The sequence below is a fragment of the Serinus canaria genome, chromosome 6, assembly GCF_022539315.1.
Source record: "Serinus canaria isolate serCan28SL12 chromosome 6, serCan2020, whole genome shotgun sequence".
NCBI lineage: Eukaryota > Metazoa > Chordata > Aves > Passeriformes > Fringillidae > Serinus > Serinus canaria.
The window spans coordinates 30931326-30957009 of NC_066320.1; the positions used below are offsets into that span (position 1 = coordinate 30931326).

Sequence of the window (25684 nt, forward strand, 5' to 3'; positions counted from 1 at the left end):
AAGCTGCCTTCTCCTCGTGGTTCCAGGCAGGGCTCTCATCACCTCTGTGCTGTAAAGAAGGGATCACACAGGTAGGGGCTGGCACTGCACACAGAAAGTGAGAGGTTTTTTCCACCCTTGAGGAGCAAGGATTTAGGGTCCTCCTCCCCCTCTGCCTGCAGCCACATTTGGAAGGCAGAGCACCTCAGAAGGCTGACTGCCTTCCCCTGTTCTCTGGACCAGAGATTGTCAGAGGAATCCAGCCATCTGCTCAGCACAGCAAGGACTCTGCTGGACCTGGGCTTTCCTAACTCTGTAGCACAGGACCTTCCCCTCTCTCTTCCCACACCTGCTGTGTTCTCCTTCCCCTGTCCTTGCTGCTGTGGTGTTGCTACCACACCATCTTGATGGTGCTGGATGGTGCTTTCTCCTATTCTCTCAATATTATTTTTCACAGACAAGCAGAAAGACCCCAGGCCCAGATCCTGGTGTCTCCAATCCTCACCATGCCTGTACTGTTCAGAGCTGAGTTTTCCCATAACATGTATGGGCCAGGGCTCCCAGATGGAGAAATACTAAGGCTGGATGAAAATGCAAGGTAGAATTACCAAGTTCACTAGTTTCCATATTAAATACTGCTGCAGAAAGCGTTGCCAAACTGCTCAGGTGGTAGATGTTTCAGACTCCTCCTCATTTCTTGCTATCTCCCTTGATCCACAAGCATTATAGAAATGCAGGATTCAAGAAAACTGGGTTTGATGATGAGGAAAGGGTCATGTGCTTGGGAAATGATCTCTCTGCCTTAAAACCTTCCTCTCTGGATTCAGACTATCACTCCTTTGTGGAGAAGGCTGTGGATATCCTTACTCCAGTTTAGATACTTTCCTACAGTTATGGGTGAAAGCTGATTAATCTTTTTGTCCTTTCACTGGTTTCCATGCTTACCTTTAAAAACCCAGTATGTTTGCAAAGTGCCCTCACAACTGTCAGCAGAAGAAAAGGTGTTTTCAAGGCTCAGTGTAGCTTCATTCAGAGTGATGTGCTGGGAAATACCTCAAGCTGCCAGAAGAAGACCTTGAGACCAAAACTGTGTTACTGCAAGAGATTTATCTAGCCAGTGGGAAGGGTGAAATACTGTATGGTATTTGCACTAACTAAGGTGAATTAAAACAAATTATTTATCTATTTCCATTGTGCAGAGATTATCTGATAATCAAGATCTCTAGAAATAGCTAGATTTTTGAAACTCATAATTTATTTATGAAGAAGATAGTGAAGAAGTAATCAATAAATCAATCCATCTTGATCTTTTTTCTGGGCAGCTTAAGACTTTTTTTTACACTTGAGCCACCTGGGAATCCCTTTTGTGTTCCCCTTCCTTCTCACCCTTTATCAGTTATTGCAAGGGTTTGGAGAAGAGCTGTGATCCATCACTCACTCTTGCTTCACTGATTGCAGTGTTTGATTGGCCAGTCAAATAAACTGGATTTTTCATTCTTGTCAGGGTGTCAAAACCAGAATATGAATAGTGAATAACAGGTGTTGTGTACATATCCTCATTCATGTGCAAATGTGCTTGTTTGGATAAAGAAGAAACATATTTACCATTCTGAATGTTCACTTTCAAGCCTTCCAAAGTTATCTTTGGCCTCTTATATTTTTCACTTCCTTCTTCCATTCCAATGATATTGGCCTGTGTGGAAAGATGTTTTAGATCATTCTCTTTTCCCCCTGGGCTTTGGTCTTCCTGCTTGATGGCTGTCCCTGGAGGCAATAAATTCATATGTGGCAACAATTTTAACTGGTGATAATTCCATGCAAGACATGATGGCTGTGGAGGTAGGGATGAGATGGAGAACAATGTTCTGACTCTTCAGAGTTAGGATAATCATCAAAGTTTCTTGTTAAATTGTTAGAAACACAGAAACAGAGGAAAGTAACCACTCTGGCAAGAGAGTGATGAATGAGAATTAAGCATTATTTCATATTGTGGAAAAACCTTGGATTCATTCTTCAAAGAATGATACAACTGTTATTGTCCCTGTGTAAAATTAAACAAGGCATTTTCCTTATCTGAAGAAATCAGAACTTTTTTTCCTCAATTTGTTGGTTCAAAGGATCAAATTAAATTTTAGAACAAAATTAGTTTCAATCTATGTAATTTCCTTCGCTGTGCATGAAATCCACTGAGTTTTTCCACAGTGTTTGCACAAAAAAGTTATCAGTTGACCCTGATTCTGTGACATTTCCTTGCAATCTGTTTGTCAGTGAATTTTGACTGGAATTTTGGCTTGTACTTAAATGTGCTCCAAAACAGTTGGTTTATACCGGGGCTGGAGCTGTTGACTTCAGCTGCAAGGTTCTTCAGAGACCCCCCCAGTCAGACTAAACAGGGCCACCAGGTCTGATCTCATTTTATTTAAAGTCTGCTTTAAGACATTTATGGCTCCCCAAGAAGACCTTCTGCCACATTAGTTGGCAAAGGTCTCTTGTTATTTTGCTGGAAGAAACCCATTTAAGTTTCAAGATTCCACTGCCAACCCAATACCTGACCAGGAACCTCCTCTTGAAACAAAAAATGCTGAGATGCATCAGCCAGAATTGAAAGGTGTCTTTGGACAGGAGCTCTCTTTTTTTTGGTACAATGAGATGATTGTGAAACCTATGGTAGCATAAATAGTTCCTTCCAGGCAATGGAAAATGTTGCTCTTGAGATATTGTCTTTTTGCAAAACCCAGGAAGTTACAAAATATTAAATAACAAATCAAACACATGTTTGTTTCAGATTAGAGGGCTGTGGTTGTTTTATTGTTCTGCTGAAGAGAAAGAGACCTGGAGAGCCACTCCCCTTCAGAAATAGAGTATATATTGTGAGGTCCTCTTTACCAACAACACCTGGTGAGGTGGGTACCACCATGATTTTGGCATGGCTTCTCTTGTTGGGTCCAGCAATTCTGGAGGCCAAAACAGGTAAAAGACTTAGACTTGTTCCAGGGCACATAAAAAAAAAAATAAATTATAAAGACTGCTTAGATTCCAAGAGCAGAAATTAAATTCAGGCTGGTATTGGTTTGGGCAAAAGATTAGGAATTGGATGAAAAAGCAGAGTTTTGTTCTACTGAAATGATGAACTAATCATTTCAGTAGAACAAAATAATCCACAGAGTGGATAATAAAATTTTTATTATCCACAGAGTGGATAATAAAAATTATTTGAACCATTTTGTGGAGCTCATTTTGCTGCCACAGGATCCTACTCATCTTAGTGCCTTGTATGATTGCGAGAATTGTGTCTGTGAGTATGCCGTGAATGAGGTATTCTTCCAGTTCCAGAAATCTGACTTAAAAATCATGGAAAGATTTATTTCTTTACTTATTTTCCATGTGTATTTTATTCCAGAGTATATGTGTGCACACATGTGCTATATATTTAATATTGCTTGTATTATTTGGTTATTCTTGGTATTATGCACAATTTAACAAAATTTAACATGAAGTTAGGTTTTCACACTCTAGCACTGTGGTTAAATTATGGACATCTAAAAATTATAAGATATTAAATACTTTTAGTTCAACATTTTTAATGATCACAGAATTTTTCCTTCCATGATTACTTTCTATCTCCTGAGTGGTTTGGGTGACTTTTAGTTAACACTTCTGTGTATATCTTAGAATAATTGCTGATGACTTTTCTAATGAGTTATTTAAGCTTTGTGATGATAATTTACATTGCCACCATTCACCTCATCAATTCTCTCCATCTGTCTCCTGCTTTTCCGGTGATAACTCATCTCACTCTGGCTGCTCTGGCTCTGCTCTCTGCCTCTGAGTCTCAAACAGAATATTTGCTGTATTTGTATAATCACAGCCTTTTGTCTTTTTGATACCTTTGAAGTGTGAGGAAGCATTCAGCCTATCCAATTTCATCCCCAGCTGATGGTTATGCTCTCACAGTGATGACAGCCCTTGAATGAAAGCAAATAAAACTAGCTTAGCTTGGCTTTAATTTCCTAATCCCACTCTGACTTTTTGCCAGGTTTGCTGTTTCACCTCTCAAAAACCCTGTGAGTAGGGTTCAAAAATGTGCATGTTCAAGTAGATATTTGAAGGAACAAGTCAGATATAAGTCAAGGGGCACTTTTATAGCTTTGCCCTTTGAAAGTCATACAAATCAGGGCAAATTTAGTTTGGTCACCATCGTGACTGTACTTCTGGATCAATAGCAAAGAATTAGGTGCAGTGAAGAAATCCTGGAGGTGTTAACTTTTGAAATTTGTTTTGCTTTGGATGACTTAGTATTTAATAATAAGGTAAATATATACTTGGCAGCAATACAAAATATAACAAGTGCAGGTGTATGTTTTCCAGAGTGTAAATACTGCAAATCCAAAGTTAAAACATTTATTTGCTTGCTTACACTTGATAGTAAAGCTTTTAATAAACTTCTTCACCAAAAATGGATCTCTAAAATAAGGATTTTCATGCTGCTCACACTACAATGTCTAAACAAGACACACAAAACTGAAAAGCAGATGGGCTTTACCTAAATGAATGCAGTAACCAGCTGTATACAGGATAGGTTATTTCTTTATTTCAAAATGTAATAAATTTTACTGGTACATAAGAAACAAAGCCACTGAACTCCTATTGAAATCTTTATAATCCTGTTGAGACCATCATCCATTCTGTAGAACATTTGGTGGAATTCTTCCACTTAAGTTACTCTTATAAGCTATAGGATTTGGTGACGTGTGGACTCTTGGTCCTTAAACTTGTCCCAAAATTTCTTTTCTTGCTTAAACCACTTGTGCTTGGCCTGCTGCCTAACTTTACTGCAGGGGTCTTGCATAAAACACACGTGGCTGATTTGGAGAACTGGAAAAGAGGAATAAAAAAAGGAAAAAATCACCTCTGTCCTCACAGGCACTTAATACTGGGCTGGGCAACACCTTCTAGGGACAAAAGGGGAAGAAAGCAGAATAGATACTCCTTCCAGTCCACCTCCCTGACTGTTTTGTGCCCATGCCCTCTCTCCCAAAGCTCCCTACGTCCATCTGGTGAACGGAAGGCACCGGTGTGAAGGTCGCGTTGAGATCTACTACCGGGGACAGTCGGGGACAGTTTGTGATGACTTCTGGGACCTCGCTGACGCCCAGGTTGTGTGCAGGCAGCTGGGGTGTGGCAGGGCCATTGCAGCTCTGGGAAGTGCCTACTTCGGGCAAGGCTCAGGTGACATCGTGCTGGACAACGTGAGGTGCAGCGGAAATGAGGCGTCCTTGCTGCGCTGCGACCACACGGGGTGGAGGATCCACAACTGTGGCCACTATGAAGATGCTTCTGTTGTCTGTTCAGGTACTCCCACATTTTTTTCTCCCCCCCAATCCTGTCCTTTCATTCCACTGACCCTGCAGAACCAGCATGGATTTGTGTTGCCATCTTATTGCAGGGGTTCCATACTGTTGTCTCCTTATCACAAAAGCTTCACACCTTCTTGGTGTTTTCTTGTGGGCAGCTCCTCAGAGCACTGCCTTTTTTTTCTTCACAAAGAGCCAACTGACTCCACTTCCCTTTTCAACCAGCCAGCCCATTCTTTTATAGGACTCTTCTTCTCATTAGTTACAGCTGTGCTGTTAAAGTCAGGCCTGTTTCTAATCTTTGATAATTGGCCCAGCTGCAGCTCCTTAGGGGTAAGATTACTTTCTATACTATCTTTATTTTCTTATATTCTATCCCCCTACAGATTTGTGGTTTTTCTCATTATGTAAAAACTGCACTTGCTCATCCATGCAAAGCAATTTAAACCCCAAGAATCAGATATACATTGCAGATATGCAGGACAACTGTTCCATCTTATCACCTGGCAGTGGCAATAAGGAAACTGTTCAAAATTAGTGACGAAGCTACGTCTGATAGGCAATGTTTATCAAGGTAGCATGGGGTTAGGTGAATTCTTAATGGATTTCTTATGGGCAATAATAATTTCACAATCACAGCTCAGATTGTCATAGTTCATAATTCCCTTTGGACTGTTTCTATATTTTTCAAGTCTTCCTTTGTTTAGGTCCATCAATGCCTTTTTCCTTTGCAAGTATCCATCCATTTTGAGTACTCTCTCACCTTGCTGTGTTCATTTTACTTTACCATTATTTTTTAGGAGAATGTGGGTTATTTGTATCTTATTTTCTCATGTATTAACAACTGATCATCATGAACTGAGCATTGCTGATGACAACAGACTGTTCAGGTGTTTTGTATCAATATTGCAGTTTTCCACATTTCCTTCCAATAAAAATTTTAAATTTGCTGTTACCCACCTCCATTCTCTCCACTGACCCCAGATAAGAAAGACTATCCCATCAGAGTAATTGCTCTTGATTTCAGTTCATCCTTGAGGATCCGGGTTTGTAGCTACCACACAGACATATCCATTGCACAGTGCCCATGTGTGGGGTGTTTTTCTTCTTTTTTTTTTTTTTTTTCACAGAGGAGTCTGATTCAAAACAAGCAGAGCCAACAACAACGTATGCAACAGATTCAGCACTGGAGACAACCTCCATAGGAGGGACAACACCCACAGAATCAACGATGTCTCTAGGAGAGACATCGATGCCAGCATCAACAGTCTTCACAGAGGAGATGACATCCCCATGGAAGATGGCCACAACTGGATTAACAACCAACACAGAGGAGGAGACAACCTCATGGCAGACAACCTCCATGCTGCTACCAACCTCCAGTGCAGAGACAACCTTCCTAGCGGAGATGTCCAGCACAGTGCCAATGACAACCCTAGCAGTCACACCCAACCCATGGCAAACAACCATGAGAGAGATGTCCACTTTACCAGAGACAGAAGTGTCATCCTCTGCCCTACCGCTGCTGTACTCACTGCCTGATATCATCAACCCAGTGGAGGAGAGCACAACAGGTAACCCTGTCCACTGTCACTCAGTGTCCTCTTTAGTGCCCCTGGACTTCCTTCCCAGACCTGACTGCACTGCAGACAGACTCCCAAAATGACATGGGAGAGTTCCAGGTTCTCTTCCCCCATTATTTGTCCAGCTCTGCTTTTCATGTCCATTGCCACTGCACTAATGACCTCCTTAGCAGGAACATCCAGCCCAACATACCCGACCAGCACAGCACTACCCACTAGCATGCCAGAGACATCCACCTCAGCAGAGATGACCACCTCAGTGCTACCCAGTAGCATACCAGAGATGCCCACCTCAGCAATGATGTCCAGCCCAGCAGAGATGTCCAACTCAGCAGAGATGACCAGCACAGTGGCATCCAGTGTCATGACAGAGATGCCCACCTCAGCAATGATGTCCAGCCCAGCAGAGATGTCCAACTCAGCAGAGACAACCACAATCGCAAGGATGATAACCTCACCATTGTTGGGCACCTCAGAGAAAACAGCTATGAGACCACAGGAGAGCACACCAGGTAAACCTGTCATCTCTCACTCATTGGTCTCCTAAATGCTCTTTATTGAGTCACTCTAACCCCTGGCACATGTCCCGCTGGTGGATTTTGGTGCCCTCCCTTGGAAGCAGCCATGCTGACCTCTCTTGGAAGATGTGGGGCAAAGCAGCAACCTTGGTGCTTTCTGTAGCTTGGTGAGCAGAGCATGTGCCAAGAAATACTCCTGTTTGCACAAGGAGAGCACAGCAGACTCTCCTGGCCTGCAGGAATAGGGTTTCAGAGAAGTGACAAAGAGCAGGACAGAGGGGTGACAGAGCTGGGAAGCCAGGGAAGGACTCAGGGCACTTTGAGTTGGCATCTCTATGGGAAATGACTGGAGAGAGCTTTACCCTCTCTACCAGCATTAATCATCCATCCTTGCCTATCATACCAAATGCTGTGGCCACTGTAAGAATTACCTCCCTAGCAGGGATGCCCATGATAGAGCAGAAGATAAAGGAAACAACCTTCATAGCACAGATGACAGCCACCTCAGCAGAGACAGCCACCTCAGCAGTGACAACCACCTCAGCAGAGATGGAGACTACAGCAGGGATTGCAAGAGAGGAAAGGAGCACACCAGGTAACCCTGTCCACTCTCACTCACTGTTCAGTGTGTGAATCAGCAAAGTCAAGATGGTCATTTCAGATGAGTGAAAGAGATGAGAGATCCTCTGCGGGATGCTGTAGGAATCACAGGACAGGGCTCCTAGAAATGGGCTACACTCATCTGCATGACATGTGCTGATCTGTTTGGAACCTTTGTCACTGACACCACATTCCTCTTTGCATCCACAGCTCCAGCACACACCACATCCAGGCCATACTCCACAGGTAATTCCAGCCCCCCCAGCCCCATGCCTGGCCTTGCAGCTGCCCTGTTGCAGTGGCCCATGTGGGAAGAGCAGAGTGCTGGGCTGGTGTGAGCTCGTCCTTGTCCCTGTGCCGTGTGGCAGGGCCCAGCGTGCGGCTGTCGGGCGGCAGGAACGGCTGCGAGGGCCGCGTGGAGCTGTACGACGGCAGCACCTGGGGCACGGTGTGTGACGACCAGTGGGACCTGCAGGATGCCCAGGTGGTGTGCCAGCAGCTGGGCTGTGGAGAGGCCCTGGCTGCTCTGGACACTGCTCACTTTGGCCCGGGCTCCGGCCACATCTTCCTGGACGATGTGCAGTGCCGTGGGGAAGAGCCCTCCCTCCAGATGTGCCGGCACAGCGGCTGGGGCGTGCACAACTGCAGGCATGTAGAGGATGCCAGTGTCATCTGTGCAGGTGGGTAGCCAGCAGAGACCATCAGCTCTCCAGCAGCTCAGACTGGATGGGTTCTGGTGCCCTCCATGTGAAGCAGCCATGCAGAGCCAGGGCAGAGAGGAGAGCCTGGGGTTTTCTGCTGCCCGGTGCTGAAATACGTGTCATGCAAAATCCTGATTTTTGCACAGAGAGTTCAGAACAGGCTCTCCAGTCTCACAGGTGTAGGTGCTCCATGTGGTTGCAAAGAGTAAGTTGGTGGGATCACGACATGTGCTGTACTGGGGACGTGTCAGGCTGGTGTCTGGATAAGTCAGTGGCAGGAGTTCCATGCCCTTTCATCTCTTTATTCCTTGAGCATGGCATTTCCAAGTCCATGTCTATATCCATGCCCACGTCCATGCCATGTCCGTGTTCATGTCCATGTTCATGTCCTTGTCTGTGTCCATCCACTGCCACAAGTTTGCTGCCTTTAGTACTCTTTCATTCACTCCCTCTTTTTCCTTGCAGCTGCCAATCCAACCCTTCCTGCTCAAGGGCCATACACAACAGGTAATTCCTTCCCACCCAGCATATTTCCAGTTTTATAGTGAGCCCCACCCCAGACCAAGAGGAGAAGAGAGGGGGCCTGCTGTGTTGAGCCTGCTCACTGCAATGCTGCTGGTCCCTTCTGCCCATGGCAAAGGGTCTGGTCATTTGAGGGCTTCTGCCAGGAAGGATCTGAGCCTCAGCAGAGCAGCAGCTGCAGTGGTGCTGAGTCCAAGCCCTGGTCTGCCAGACACTCCATGGCTCCTGGCTGTGGGGCAGCAAGTACCAAGAGGATGGAGGCAATCCCTACCCTCAAGCCCATGTGCTTGCCAGCCCAGCCCAAGACACGGGTATCTGTCCTGATGCCAGGTCATGGCTGTTGCTGTTCAGTCATCAAGCAGAGGCAGCCAGGTCCTTGTGGATGCCCTGCCAGGGCCCATAGCCTCAAACATGTGCAAGGTGGTGTGGGGGGATGTCACATGATCTTAGTGTGCAAAAATGGCTTTTTGGCAAATGCCCCCCTGCGCCCAGCAGCTCCCAGGACCCCCAGGCTGTTCTCATGGGATTCCCCAGCAGATCCTTGCTCATTATGCATCAGCCTTCCATGCACCTGAGGCCTTTGCTCTCTCACTCCCCTTCCTTGGTCTCTTCAGCTTTGCACCACCTCAGATCGAAGTCACTGTGGACAAATCTCCAAAACAGTAGGGGAGGTGGTGGGGACTGTGAATGCTGGGGTGTTGGAACCCTGATGTTGTGTCTTGTGCCATGTGGCAGGGCCCAGCGTGCGGCTGTCGGGCGGCAGGAACGGCTGCGAGGGCCGCGTGGAGCTGTACGACGGCAGCACCTGGGGCACGGTGTGTGATGACCAGTGGGACCTGCGGGATGCCCGGGTGGTGTGCCAGCAGCTGGGCTGTGGAGAGCCCCTGGATGCCCCACAAAATGCACACTTTGGCCCGGGCTCTGGCCACATCTTCCTGGACGACGTGCAGTGCCGCGGGGACGAACCCTCCCTCCAGATGTGCCGGCACAGCGGCTGGGGTGTGCACAACTGCGGGCATGTGGAGGATGCCAGTGTCATCTGTGCAGGTGTGTGGCCTTTTGCACACACCCTAAGTGTGTTCTGGGTTCTCTGGGAACAGCCAAGCTGAGCTACCCTGGTAGGGCCTGGGCAGAGGCTGCCACCAGGGGTCTTTTGACACTAATGGCTGAATCCTCTGCAATGCAAAAGACAAACTTTTACACAGAGAGGGCACACTGGGTATTCCATACGTCTTGCTTTAGACGATAAATGACGAGGCAAAGAGCAGGAGGGTGGAATTGTTCTTTGGGGAGGATGGGGCAGGACTGGGGACAGGTCCGGCTAGTAGAGGAACGAGGGAAGAGGCAGGACCCAAGCTCTCTTCCCCCTTAGTCCTACAGCCTGAATTTTCATGTCCATGTTCATGACCATGTCCACATCCAAGTCCATACACTGCCACAAGCCTCACTATGATTTTGTTCCCTCCCTCTTCTTCTTTGCAGCCGCCAATCCAACCACTCCTTCTCAATGGCCACTCCCAACAGGTAGGTCCTGCTCACCCAACTTATACCCAGTTTCTAAGTGAGGTCTAGCCAGGCACAAGATGAGAAAAGGGGAGTACAACAGTGCTGATCCTGCTCAGTGCAAGGCTGATGACTGCCTTGGCCTGTGACGACCCCAGAGTGCTTGGAGGGTCCCCACTGGGGTTGGTTTGCTCCCAAGGGTTGCAAAGAGTTTTTCTGGAAATGCCTCAGTGAATCCATGACTTCTTCAACCAGGCAGCTCCAAGAGAACACCAATAGGTCCCTGGACAGGGCTAGACTGCTGTCTGTATGCCTAGAGTCCATCCTCAGTCACAAACCTCCCCGAGCACCTTTGGCTCTGCCCTACTCCACCTCATGGCCACTGTGGCAAAATCTGAAAAGAAGATTTTGGGAAGTTCTGGGCTAGGGGTGCAGAGCTGGTGGAAACCTGTCCTTGTCCTTGTCCCTGTGCCGTGTGGCAGGGCCCAGCGTGCGGCTGTCGGGCGGCAGGAACGGCTGCGAGGGCCGCGTGGAGCTGTACGACGGCAGCACCTGGGGCACGGTGTGTGACGACCAGTGGGACCTGCGGGATGCCCGGGTGGTGTGCCAGCAGCTGGGCTGTGGCCAGCCCCTGGGAGCCCCACGCAACGCTCGCTTTGGCCCGGGCTCTGGCCGCATCTTCCTGGATGACGTGCAGTGCCGTGGGGACGAACCCTCCCTCCAGATGTGCCGGCACAGCGGCTGGGGCGTGCACAACTGCGGGCATGTGGAGGATGCCAGTGTCATCTGTGCAGGTGGGTGCCCAGAAGGGAACTCTGGCTAATTTGCAGGGGTTTTGGGTTGGGCCAGGGCAGAGGTGAGGCTGGGCTCTTCTGCTGCATGGGACTCAAGCCCATGCCATCAAAAATCCCAATTCTTGCACAGACTCACAACACCAGCATCTCCACAATTCCTGCTGTTGGCATCCATTGATGGGACAATGATGTGGATTGAGGGATCATTCTTCATGGAAGATGGGGCAGGACTGGGGACAGGTCTGGCTGGTGCCAAGATGTGGGAAAGGAAGGAAAGAGCTCCACCCTCTCTCCTGGCATTAGGCCTCCAGCTCTGCTTTTCATGGCCATTGCCATTGAACTCATCACCTCCCCAACTTACAGTGACATCCACCCTTCTGGAAATGAACAGCACAGCACCAGCCCCTGCCACAGCTGAGGAGTCCAGCCCAGCAATGCTGACCAGCACAGTGGCTAGCACAGCAGAGAGCAGCACACCAGGTAACCCTGTCCACTCATTGCCCTCCCTGCCCTCCCCACTGCTCCTCATCTCCCTTGCCAGAGCAGACTTCACTGTAGGCAGTCTCCCAGCCCTGGGCCTCTCCTGTTAGGCCTCCCCATATTAAAGTGGAGATGCAAACAGAGCATGGGGAAGAACTGGCAAATGGGACAGCTGTGCTTTGAGTCCAGGAACTCTGCAGCCATTGCTGGTTTAATGAAACTCTGCAGAGGGATTGTCTCCCACTGTGACCAGGAGCAAAAAATTCATTCTGACTTAACTGCCTCATGTCCTGCATAGGTAGTACCAGAACTATTTCCTAGACGTGCTCTGGCACTGGGGGTGTGGGAGGAGCAAAGAAAGATGCTGCCTTAAATATTTTGACATTCAGGAGAGGTCTCTGTGTGCATGGGGGTCCTATGTGAAACAGCAAAGTCAGGATGGTGATTTGAGTGAAAGAGCTCTCCAGGCTGTTGTAGGAATCAGAGAACAGGGCCCCTAGAAATGGGCTACACTCATCTGCATAACATTGGGATTACTCTGTATGGAACCTTTGTCATTGCCACCAATTCTTCCTTACATCCACAGCTCCAGCACCCACCACATCCAGGCCATACTCCACAGGTAATTCCAGCCCCCCAGCCCCATGCCTGGCCATGCAGCCACCCTGTTGCCGTGGCCCATGTGGGCAGAGGAGAGTGCAGGGCTGGTGTGAGCTCGTCCTTGTCCCTGTGCCGTGTGGCAGGGCCCAGCGTGCGGCTGTCGGGCGGCAGGAACGGCTGCGAGGGCCGCGTGGAGCTGTACGACGGCAGCACCTGGGGCACGGTGTGTGACGACCAGTGGGACCTGCGGGATGCCCGGGTGGTGTGCCAGCAGCTGGGCTGTGGCCAGCCCCTGGGAGCCCCAGGCAACGCTCGCTTTGGCCCGGGCTCTGGCCGCATCTTCCTGGATGACGTGCAGTGCCGTGGGGATGAGCCCTCCCTCCAGATGTGCCGGCACAGCGGCTGGGGCGTGCACAACTGCAGGCACATAGAGGATGCCAGTGTCATCTGTGCAGGTGGGTAGCCAGCAGAATCCATCTGAAGGGTTTTGGCTTCCTCTGCTGAAGGCAGGAATGCTGACTTCTCATGGTAGAGAGCTGGGGCTGAGTGACGAAGTCACAGAAACACATTGAGAGATTGTAGAATGGGAAAGACAGAGCAGCACTGGGAGCATGTCACACTGGTGTCTTGGTGGGGGAAAGGCTGGACAGAACTCCATGCTCTCTTCCCCTTTTAGTCCTAGAGCCTGGTTTTTCATGTACACATTCATGTGCACATCCACATGCATTTACATGTGCACATCCATATACACATCTTCGTCCATGCCCATGTCCATGTCCGTCCATTGTTACAATACAGCTGCATTCACTGCCCATTTGTTCACTCCTTGTTCTTTCTTGCAGCCCCTGAGCCAAACCCACCTCCTCAATGGCAACTCACAACAGGTAAGTCCAGCTCACCCAGCTTAGGACCAATTTTAAAGCCAGACCCAACTTGGCACGATAAGAGAAGTGAGTTCAATGGGATTGATCCTGATCGGTGCAATGCTGCTCTTCCCCTATTATTCCCCTGTCATCTCCAGGCTGCATGAATCTCCCCCTCTCTGTCAGTGGGCCACATACATGGCAGGCAAAGGGCTTTTCTGCACATGACACAGGGTCTTGACCATCTCTGTCCCCACGCAGATCCAGTAGGGCACTGGACAGGGCACAAGTGCCATCTCCAAACCCGAGGCCTTTCCTCAGCCACTGTCCCCTTAGTCTCCGGAGTCCGCGCCACCGCAGACCGTGGTGTCTGTGAACAAATCTCTAAAACAGTAGGGGAAGTGGTGGGAGCTGTGGATGCTGGGTTGGAGGGACACAAACCAATGCCTTGTGCCGTGTGGCAGGGCCCAGCGTGCGGCTGTCGGGCGGCAGGAACGGCTGCGAGGGCCGCGTGGAGCTGTACGACGGCAGCACCTGGGGCACGGTGTGTGACGACCAGTGGGACCTGCAGGATGCCCGGGTGGTGTGCCAGCAGCTGGGCTGTGGCCAGCCCCTGGGAGCCCCAGACAATGCTCACTTTGGCCCGGGCTCTGGCCGCATCTTCCTGGACGACGTGCAGTGCCGTGGGGACGAGCCCTCCCTCCAGATGTGCCGGCACAGCGGCTGGGGCGTGCACAACTGCGGGCATGTGGAGGACGCCAGTGTCATCTGTGCAGGTGAGCAGCCAGCAGGGACCATCTGAAGCCTTTTGGTTTCCTGCACTGAAGGCATGCATGCTGACTTCTCTTGGCAGAGAGCTGGGGCTGAGTGACAAGGTGGCAAAAAGCAGATGGAGAGATTGTAGAGTGTGAAAGATTGAGCAGGACTAGGAGCACATCAGGCTGGTGTCTGGATGGGGGAAAGGCTGGACAGAACTCCATGCTCCTGTCTCCTTTTCATCCTACAGCCTGGGTTTTCGTGTCCACATCCATGTCCACATGCCCATCCATGTACTTGTCTACATCCATATCCACATCTTCGTCCATGTCCATGTCCATATGTATGTCCATCCATTGTTACAGTACAGCTGCATTCACTGCCCATTTGTTCACTCCTTGTTCTTTCTTGCAGCCCCTGAGCCAAACCCACCTCCTCAATGGCAACTCACAACAGGTAAGTCCAGCTCACCCATCCTTGGCCCAATTTTAAAGCCAGCCCAAATTTGGCACAATATGGGAAGAGGGGAGTTCAACAGTGCAAGACTGGTCAGTGCAAGAAAGCTGTTCCCCTATTCCCCTGACATCTCCAGACTGCGTGAATCTCCCCCTCTCTGTCAGTGGGCCACATACATGGCATGCAAAGGGCTTTTCTTCACATGACACAGGGTCTGACCATCTCTGTCCCCAGGCAGATCCAGTACAGCACTGGACAGTGCACAAGTGCCATCTCCATACCCTGGGCCTTTCCTCAGCCACTGTCCCCTCTTAGTCTTCGGAGTCTGCAGCACTGCAGATCATGGTCTCTGTGAACAAATCTCCAAAACAGTAGGGGAGGTGGTGGGAGCTGTGGATGCTGTGTTGCAGAGACTCAAACCAATGCCTTGTGCCATGTGGCAGGGCCCAGCGTGCGGCTGTCGGGCGGCAGGAACGGCTGCGAGGGCCGCGTGGAGCTGTACGATGGCAGCACCTGGGGCACGGTGTGTGACGACCAGTGGGACCTGCGGGATGCCCGGGTGGTGTGCCAGCAGCTGGGCTGTGGCCAGCCCCTGGGAGCCCCAGGCAACGCTCACTTTGGCCCGGGCTCCGGCCACATCTTCCTGGACGACGTGCAGTGCCGCGGGGACGAGCCCTCCCTCCAGATGTGCCGGCACAGCGGCTGGGGCGTGCACAACTGCGGGCACGTGGAGGATGCCAGTGTCATCTGTGCAGGTGAGTAGCCAGAACAGTCCAACTGAAGGGTTTTGGGCTCTTCCACTGAAGGCAGGCATGCTGACTTCTCCTGGCTGTGCTGGGGCTGAGTGACGATGTCACAGAAAACTCATTGAGAGACTGTAGAGTGGGAAAGATGGAGCAGGACTGGGAGCACATCACACTGGTGTCTTGATGTGGGAAAGGCTGGACAGAACTCCTTGCTCGCATCTCCTTTACATCCTACAGACTGTGTTTTCATGTCCACATCCACATGCATGTACATGTGCACATCCATATACACATCTTCATCCATGCCCATGTCCATGTCCATCCATTGATACAATACAGCTGCATTCACTGCCCATTTGTTCACTCCTTGTTCTTTCTTGCAGCCCCTGAGCCAAACCCACCTCCTCAATGGCAACTCACAACAGGTAAGTCCAGCTCACCCAGCTTAGGACCAATTTTAAAGCCAGACCCAACTTGGCAGAGTAAGAGAAGTGAGTTCAACAGGTTTTATCGTGGTCAGTGCAATGCTGCTCTTCCCCTATTATTCCCCTGTCATCTCCAGGCTGCATGAATCTCCCCCTCTCTGTCAGTGGGCCACATGCATGGCAGGCAAAGGACTTTTCTGCACATGACACAGGGTCTTGACCATCTCTGTCCCCAGGCAGAAACAGTAGGGCACTGGACAGGGCACAAGTGCCATCTCCAACACAGGGTTTTCCTCAGCCACTGTCCCCTTAGTTTCGGAGTCTGCACCACCACAGACCATGGTCTCTGTGACCAAATCTCTAAAACAGTAGGGGAGGTGGTGGGAGCTGTGGATGCTGGGTTGGAGGGACACAAACCAATGCCTTGTGCCACGTGGCAGGGCCCAGCGTGCGGCTGTCGGGCGGCAGGAATGGCTGCGAGGGCCGCGTGGAGCTGTACGACGGCAGCACCTGGGGCACGGTGTGTGATGACCAGTGGGACCTGCAGGATGCCCGGGTGGTGTGCCAGCAGCTGGGCTGTGGCCAGCCCCTGGGAGCCCCAGGCAACGCTCGCTTTGGCCCGGGCTCCGGCCACATCTTCCTGGACGACGTGCAGTGCCGCGGGGACGAGCCCTCCCTCCAGATGTGCCGGCACAGTGGCTGGGGCGTGCACAACTGCGGGCACGTGGAGGATGCCAGTGTCATCTGTGCAGGTGAATGGCCAGCACGGAACTCTGGCTCTTTTACATATCATTCTAAGATGATTTAGGGTTGGGCCAGGGCAGAGGTGAGGCTGGGCTCTTCTGCTGCATGGGACTCAAGCCCGTGCCATCCAAAATCCCCACTGCTGAAAACACAAGCAATGTCAGGATCTCCACAATTTCTTGCTGTTGACATCCACTGATGGGACAATGATGTGGATTGAGGGATTGCTTTTTGGGGAAGATGGGGCAGGTCTGGGGACAGGTCCAGCTGGTGCCAAGATGTGGGAAAGGAAGGAAAGAGCTCCACCCTCTCTCCTGGCATTAGGCCTCCAGCTCTGCTTTTCATGGCCATTGCCATTGAACTCATCACCTCCCCAACTTACAGTGACATCCACCCTTCTGGAAATGAACAGCACAGCACCAGCCCCTGCCACAGCTGAGGAGTCCAGCCCAGCAATGCTGACCAGCACAGTGGCTAGCACAGCAGAGAGCAACACACCAGGTAACCCTGTCCACTCATTGCCCTCCCTGCCCTCCCCACTGCTCCCCATCTCCCTTGACAGAGCAGACTTCACTGTAGGCAGTCTCCCAGCCCTGGGCCTCTCCTGTTAGGCTGCCCCATACTAAAGTGGGGATGCAAACAGGGCATGGGGAAGAACTGGCAAATGGGACAGCTGTGCTTTGAGTCCAGGAACTCTGCAGCCATTGCTGGTTTAATGAAATTCTGCAGAGGGATTGTCTCCCACTGTGACCAGGAGCAAAAAATTCATTCTGACTTAACTGCCTCATGTCCTGCATAGGTAGTACCAGAACTATTTCCTAGACGTGCTCTGGCACTGGGGGTGTGGGAGGAGCAAAGAAAGATGCTGCCTTAAATATTTTGACATTCAGGAGAGGTCTCTGTGTGCATGGGGGTCCTATGTGAAACAGCAAAGTCAGGATGGTGATTTGAGTGAAAGAGCTCTCCAGGCTGTTGTAGGAATCAGAGAACAGGGCCCCTAGAAATGGGCTACACTCATCTGCATAACATTGGGATTACTCTGTATGGAACCTTTGTCATTGCCACCAATTCTTCCTTACATCCACAGCTCCAGCACCCACCACATCCAGGCCATACTCCACAGGTAATTCCAGCCCCCCCAGCCCCATGCCTGGCCATGCAGCCACCCTGTTGCCGTGGCCCATGTGGGCAGAGGAGAGTGCAGGGCTGGTGTGAGCTCGTCCTTGTCCCTGTGCCGTGTGGCAGGGCCCAGCGTGCGGCTGTCGGGCGGCAGGAACGGCTGCGAGGGCCGCGTGGAGCTGTACGACGGCAGCACCTGGGGCACGGTGTGTGACGACCAGTGGGACCTGCGGGATGCCCGGGTGGTGTGCCAGCAGCTGGGCTGTGGCCAGCCCCTGGGAGCCCCAGGCAACGCTCGCTTTGGCCCGGGCTCTGGCCGCATCTTCCTGGATGACGTGCAGTGCCGCGGGGACGAGCCCTCCCTCCAGATGTGCCGGCACAGCGGCTGGGGCGTGCACAACTGCGGGCATTAGAGGATGCCAGTGTCATCTGTGCAGGTGAGTAGCCAGCAGAATCCATCTGAAGGGTTTTGGCTTCCTCTGCTGAAGGCAGGAATGCTGACTTCTCATGGTAGAGAGCTGGGGCTGAGTGACGAAGTCACAGAAACACATTGAGAGATTGTAGAATGGGAAAGACAGAGCAGGACTGGGAGCATGTCACACTGGTGTCTTGGTGGGGGAAAGGCTGGACAGAACTCCATGCTCTCTCCCCCTTTTAGTCCTAGAGGCTGGTTTTTCATGTGCACATCCATGTGCACATCCACATGCATTTACATGTCCATATCCATATTCACATCTTTGTCCATGCCCATGTCCATCCATTGTTACAATACTGCAGCATTCACTGCCCATTTGTTCACTCCTTGTTCTTTCTTGCAGTCCCTGAGCCAAACCCACCTCCTCAATGGCAACTCACAACAGGTAAGTCCAGCTCACCCAGCTTAGGACCAATTTTAAAGCCAGACCCAACTTGGCAGAGTAAGTGAAGAGGGTCTGATCCTGATCGGTGCAATGCTGCTCTTCCCCTATTCCCCTGTCATCTCCAGGCTGCATGAATCTCCCTCTCAGTGAAAGCGCCACATGCATGGCAGGTAAAGGACTTTTCTGCACATGACACAGGGTCTTGACCATCTCTGTCCCCAGGCAGATCCAGTACAGCACTGGACAGTGCACAAGTGCCATCTCCAAACACAGGGTCTTTCCTCAGCCACTGTCCCCACCTAGTCTTTGGAATGTGCACCACCACAGACCATGGTCACTGTGAACAAATCTCTAAAGCTGTAGGGGAAGTGGTGGGAGCTGTGGATGCTGGGTTGGAGGGACACAAACCAATGCCTTGTGCCACGTGGCAGGGCCCAGCGTGCGGCTGTCGGGCGGCAGGAACGGCTGCGAGGGCCGCGTGGAGCTGTACGACGGCAGCACCTGGGGCACGGTGTGTGACGACCAGTGGGACCTGCGGGATGCCCGGGTGGTGTGCCAGCAGCTGGGCTGTGGCCAGCCCCTGGGAGCCCCAGGCAACGCTCGCTTTGGCCCGGGCTCTGGCCGCATCTTCCTGGATGACGTGCAGTGCCGCGGGGATGAGCCCTCCCTCCAGATGTGCCGGCACAGCGGCTGGGGCGTGCACAACTGTGGGCATGTGGAGGATGCCAGTGTCATCTGTGCAGGTGAGTAGCCAGAACAGTCCAACTGAAGGGTTTTGGGCTCTTCCACTGAAGGCAGGCATGCTGACTTCTCCTGGCTGTGCTGGGGCTGAGTGACGATGTCACAGAAAACTCATTGAGAGATTGTAGAGTGGGAAAGATGGAGCAGGACTGGGAGCACATCACACTGGTGTCTTGATGGGGGAAAGGCTGGACAGAACTCCTTGCTCGCATCTCCTTTACATCCTACAGACTGTTTTCATGTCCACATCCACATGCATGTACATGTGCACATCCATATACACATCTTCATCCATGCCCATGTCCATGTCCATCCATTGATACAATACAGCTGCATTCACTGCCCATTTGTTCACTCCTTGTTCTTTCTTGCAGCCCCTGAGCCAAACCCACCTCCTCAATGGCAACTCACAACAGGTAAGTCCAGCTCACCCAGCTTAGGACCAATTTTAAAGCCAGACCCAACTTGGCAGAGTAAGAGAAGTGAGTTCAACAGGTTTTATCGTGGTCAGTGCAATGCTGCTCTTCCCCTATTATTCCCCTGTCATCTCCAGGCTGCATGAATCTCCCCCTCTCTGTCAGTGGGCCACATGCATGGCAGGCAAAGGACTTTTCTGCACATGACACAGGGTCTTGACCATCTCTGTCCCCAGGCAGAAACAGTAGGGCACTGGACAGGGCACAAGTGCCATCTCCAAACACAGGGTCTTTCCTCAGCCACTGTCCCCTTAGTTTTCGGAGTCTGCACCACCACAGACCATGGTCTCTGTGACCAAATCTCTAAAACAGTAGGGGAGGTGGTGGGAGCTGTGGATGCTGGGTTGGAGGGACACAAACCAATGCCTTGTGCCACGTGGCAGGGCCCAGCGTGCGGCTGTCGGGCGGCAGGAACGGCTGCGAGGGCCGCGTGGAGCTGTACGACGGCAGCACCTGGGGCACGGTGTGTGATGACCAGTGGGACCTGCAGGGATGCCCGGGTGGTGTGCCAGCAGCTGGGCTGTGGCCAGCCCCTGGGAGCCCCAGGCAACGCTCGCTTTGGCCCGGGCTCCGGCCGCATCTTCCTGGACGACGTGCAGTGCCGCGGGGACGAGCCCTCCCTCCAGATGTGCCGGCACAGTGGCTGGGGCGTGCACAACTGCGGGCACGTGGAGGATGCCAGTGTCATCTGTGCAGGTGAATGGCCAGCACGGAACTCTGGCTCTTTTACATATCATTCTAAGATGATTTAGGGTTGGGCCAGGGCAGAGGTGAGGCTGGGCTCTTCTGCTGCATGGGACTCAAGCCCATGCCATCCAAAATCCCCACTGCTGAAAACACAAGCAATGTCAGGATCTCCACAAGTCCTGCTGTTGACATCCACTGATGGGACAATGATGTGGATTGAGGGATTGCTTTTTGGGGAAGATGGGGCAGGTCTGGGGACAGGTCCAGCTGGTGCCAAGATATGGGAAAGGAAGGAAAGAGCTCCACCCTCTCTCCTGGCATTAGGCCTCCAGCTCTGCTTTTCATGGCCATTGCCATTGAACTCATCACCTCCCCAACTTACAGTGACATCCACCCTTCTGGAAATGAACAGCACAGCACCAGCTCCTGCCACAGCTGAGGAGTCCAGCCCAGCTCTGCTGACCACTACAAGCACAGTGGCTAGCACAGCAGAGAGCAGCACGCCAGGTAACCCTGTCCAATTTCCCTCCCTGCCCTCCCCACTGCTCCTCATCTCCCTTGCCAGAGCAGACTTCACTGTAGGCAGTCTCCCAGCCATGGGCCTCTCCTGTTAGGCCACCTCATACTAAAATGGGGATGCAAACAGGGCATGGGGAAGAACTGGCAAATGGGACAGCTGTGCTTTGAGTCCAGGAACTCTGCAGCCATTGCTGGTTTAATGAAACTCTGCAGAGGGATTGTCTCCCACTGCAACCAGGAGTATCAGGCCCAGGGATCAATTTCCCTTCATCCTTCACTTTCTGCATTGTTATACCAGCGTTTTCTACATACACCCTGGTGTTTGGGATATGATCAGAAGAAATGAGAATATGGTCATTTGCAGTGCTTGCAACTGGGTCTCCCATAGAGCTCCTGGCCCTCTGTGCCTCATCTCCTGTTTCCACTTCCCTGCCTCTCTCTGATCCCCATTTTGTCACTCTGTGCCTCAAAGTGAGGCCATGTCCAGGCCCCAGTTCCTTTCTCTTGAATTGCATTTCTCACGTGTGTCTCTTCTTCCTTCACACCCACAGCTCCAGTGGCCACCTCAACACCTCCACCAGGTAATGCTCTGCTGTGGCTCTTCTCACCTTGCTAATTTGTGGTCTGTCTGTCTCCCTGCTGCACATTTCTGTAAATTTGTCCTTTGTCTCTATGACAATATTGCTGCAAGTTTGAGTGATCTTTTTCAAGCAGAATATAAAATGGATTTTCATCTTTAAATGTCACATCTTGAAGCATTTATATTCAGAGGTTGTGCTCACCTTCCTACAAAGACACTTTTAGGATTACTGTGGCAAGAATTATGTCATTCATGCTGGCAGGAACACTAAAGCTTTTTGCAGCTTTGTTTGTACTTGGGACTTCTTGCAGCAGCCTGAAGTGCTTATTTCAGTCTGAGACCAGAAAATTGCAGTTTTCTAGAAAACTTGCAATTTAATTACCCTCCAAAGACCTTAGGGGAATAAAGAGAAGCAGCAGAGTAACTGATGAGAGGCTGTCTGTTGAGGAAAGTGCTTCCATTTCAAGTGTCATGACACCTCCCAGGTTGGACCACAACTCTAAAAAGGGGCAGAAAGAATCCAGGTGTTACCAGCCCAGCCTGAAGAGGGTAGTCTGACACCATGGATGGAAATCCACCCCTGAGGGAATTCCAAACCCAACATGAAAGCAAACCTAAAGCAAAAACAAATATTAGATTTGACTCAGCTCCTACAGTACCACCTGCAGTCAGCAGGGGACCTGCTTTTCAATAGCAGTGGATGAGGCAAACAGAGCTCAAGTACACTTTTGCAGAGGTTACTGTGAGTAAATTCTTTCCCATTTCTTTCTGCAGCACCTTATTTTTGTGGTGGCTCAGTCTCAGATCCCTCTGGGGTGCTGCAGAGTCCCAACTATCCTGGAAATTATCCAAACGACGCTGACTGCACGTGGGAAATACAAGTGGAGAACAATTTCCGTGTAACGCTCACATTTAGAGATATTGTGTAAGTAAAACCTTGATTCCCTGGGCAAATATCAAAGTCAAAACTTACTTGAGAAGTTTGTGATCTTATCTGAAACAAGCAACCTTCCCAGTTTTAAAGATACTTCCAATAACATCCACAGTTGGAAGACCAGATCAAAATCTAGATTGATGTTGCATTTTTTATTCACAAATTTCTGCTAGAGCTGCATAAAAGCAAAATTAAATTTGTGTTGTGGAAACTTTAAATGCTGAAAGACTTTATCACATGTTAGGCAGTGAAATCAGAGTTTCTGAAATGATTTTGACAAGGTGCTGATGTTTTTCTAACAGGATGCAAAGCGGGACGTGCCAACACGACTACATTGAAGTCTATGATGGACCTCTCCACTCTTCCCCTCTTCTTGGGAGATTCTGTTCTGGTTCCTTTCCCACATACGTGTCCTCTTCAAACATGATGTGTGTTCGCTTCCACAGCGATTCCAGATACTCCTTCAGAGGCTTCCAGGCTCACTACTCCTCCATTCCAGCAGGTCACAACACCAGTAAGTTCCTGGCCAATGTTTCCCAACAGACAAGCCTATTTATTGCTTTTGTGTGCAGAATAAATATCTGTGTCAATTTAAAGATTGTTGTGAAAACTGAATGATGTGTATGATAGAGTGGGTTGGGGTGGGAACTGCCTGACTTCTAAATTCAGAAAAAACCTGCCTCTAATCATGACCAAATACCTAAAGTCACAAATATATTGTACCTTCCTCTTCCACCAGCCATTCAGTGCTTGCCAGACTACATGCACGTAGTGGTCAGCAGAGACTACCTCCAGTCTCAGGGCTACTCAGCACAGAGGGTTACCCTGAAGGACAGTCGCTGCAGACCCACAGTCACCTCACAGGAGGTGGTATTCAACATTCCCTACAACGGCTGTGGGACCATGCAAGAGGTAAACTCCCTGTTTTGGGCACTCAATTGCATAGCTAAGCTTGGCAAAACTTGGATGGAACATGACTGTGGTGTTTGTGAGGGGTCCCCAGCTTGAGGTGAGAGATGAGGAATCTTGACTCCATGTTCACAGAAGGCTATTCTATTCTATTCTATTCTATTCTATTCTATTATCTATTCACTATCATCTATCATCTATTCTATTCTATTCTACTATCTATTCTACTATACTATACTATACTACTATACTATACTATACTATACTACTATACATACTATACTATGCTATACTACTATACTATACTATACAAAGAAAGAGAAGGATACAGTCAGAAGGCTTAACAAGAATGAATAACAAAAACTCATGACTGACTCCTCAGAGTCCAACACAGGTGATGGTGATTGGTCATTAAGTAAAAACAATTCATGTGTTTGGGTAAACAATCTCTGACCACATTCCAGAGCAGCAAACACAGGAGAAGCTGAGGCTTCTCATCTTCCCAGGAGAAGAAATCCTGGCTAAGGGATTTTTCAGGAAATATCACGGTGACACGTGACAAAAGCACAATTCCTGATTTTAAATTGCATGGTTCAACAGGAGAACAACGACACAATCAACTACTCCAACACCATCAGGGTCGCATCTTCCGGGTACATAATCAGGAGGAAGAAGAACATCAACTTGCACGTCAGCTGCAAAATGCTGAGGAAGAGCTGGCAGCAGGTGGTGTACGCTGCTGAGGACACCGTGGATGTGGACGAGTACCAGTTTGGAAGATACAAGATGAACATCACCTTCTACGAGTCCCCGGCGTTCCGGCGCCAAGTGCGCGGCTCCCCCTACTACATTGACCTCAACCAAAACCTCTACCTGCAAGCCTGTCTTCACAGCTCGGACCCAAACCTGAAGGTGGTTGTGGACACGTGTGTGGCATCACCTGACCCTCGTGATTTTAACACGCTGGCCTATTACTTAGTCAGGAACAGGTAAGAGCTGTCTTCAAAGCTAGAAGCACACCTGTCATCCACATTTATTTTAAATAATACAGCCAATCTGAATGGGGTTAGAACTCCCTGTCAACAGACTGTGAAAAGTGGTCTTTGATTTTTTTTTATTTGTGCAGTATGAGCTGGGAAATAAGAAATTTTATTTAGACCTTGCTTTCATTTAATTTCTTGGTCCTGTGAACAAAATTTGAAATAGTGGCAGAAAAGTAGATGACACACTGAAAACTGGCAGTAGGAATTGTCATCCTAGGAGTTAAATATTTTTGTAAAACATCAAGCATCACACTAATTTTTATGCCTTGTATAACACTGACATTACTAACAATCTGTTTGTTCCCTCTTCATCACTTAAAGTGTCCTTCTCTTGGAAAAAGAAGAAGAGTTGCCAACCCTCCAGCTGCTTCATAGTACTTTAAAAAGTCTGTATTTTTTAAGTCCATACTATGCTATGAAGGTTACATTTTTATCCCAGTGCTTTCCTAGTACCCGACTATGACATAATTCAGTTTTAATCTGGAATTCATCATAACAAATGGAATAATTTGAATTTTAATTTTGCAGGAATGAGCATGTGCGCATCTGTGAAGACTAATCCCCTTCTTTTACTCCTTTCTAGGTGTCCTAGAGATTCTTCCTATGCCACCTACTACTCCCCTTCTGGCCACTTTGCTCGGTTCAAGTTTAACGCCTTCGAGTTCATGAGCCGGCACCCGTTGGTGTACCTCAAGTGCCAGATGCTGGTCTGCAGGCTCGGGGACTACTCCTCCCGCTGCTACCAGGGCTGCAGCTCCAGGGCCAAGAGAGACACCAGCCCTGCTGAGGAACAAGTGGATGTGGTGGTTGGGCCCCTTCAGCTCCGAGGAGGGGATGCTCCCAGTGGGAGCACCGGGAAAGGCGAATAAATTTCTCTCGCGTTTGCTCCAGAGTGACCAATGGGCTTCAAGAAAAGCCACAGCTCTGTCGCCTCTCACTGAAATCTGCTTTTGCCAACTTTGCCATGAAAAGGAAGAGAGCCACACCTTGCAAGCTTCTGCTTTCACCCACATTTAAAAAAGTGTAACTTCTCTGGCTGTCCCGAAGGAGAGTTCCCTGTAATCCTTTTTAGTAACTCCTTGATCTGTGCTAATTAGCTCCAGTCTGATTGTGGATTTGATGGCACTTGGGGATATGGTTTCTTGGTGGACTTATCTGTGCTAGTTTCATGGTAGGACTCAATAACTTTAAA

General features: G+C 49.9%; 1 protein-coding gene across 1 annotated transcript in view; it reads left to right on the plus strand.

The window, feature by feature from the left end:
• DMBT1 (deleted in malignant brain tumors 1) overlaps nucleotides 1-25361 on the plus strand; it is a 40391-nt gene extending 15030 nt beyond the window's left edge. Inside the window, 18 exon segments of the mRNA XM_050975972.1 lie at nucleotides 5020-5331; nucleotides 6464-6907; nucleotides 8403-8714; nucleotides 9993-10331; nucleotides 11243-11560; nucleotides 12778-13089; nucleotides 13929-14273; nucleotides 15153-15464; nucleotides 16321-16647; nucleotides 17867-18151; nucleotides 18154-18180; nucleotides 19035-19350; nucleotides 20061-20065; nucleotides 22354-22531; nucleotides 22843-23125; nucleotides 23210-23452; nucleotides 24050-24438; nucleotides 25076-25361. Coding sequence (XP_050831929.1) covers nucleotides 5020-5331; nucleotides 6464-6907; nucleotides 8403-8714; nucleotides 9993-10331; nucleotides 11243-11560; nucleotides 12778-13089; nucleotides 13929-14273; nucleotides 15153-15464; nucleotides 16321-16647; nucleotides 17867-18151; nucleotides 18154-18180; nucleotides 19035-19350; nucleotides 20061-20065; nucleotides 22354-22531; nucleotides 22843-23125; nucleotides 23210-23452; nucleotides 24050-24438; nucleotides 25076-25361 — 5033 coding nt within the window.
• The last annotated feature ends 323 nt before the right edge of the window (nucleotides 25362-25684 follow it).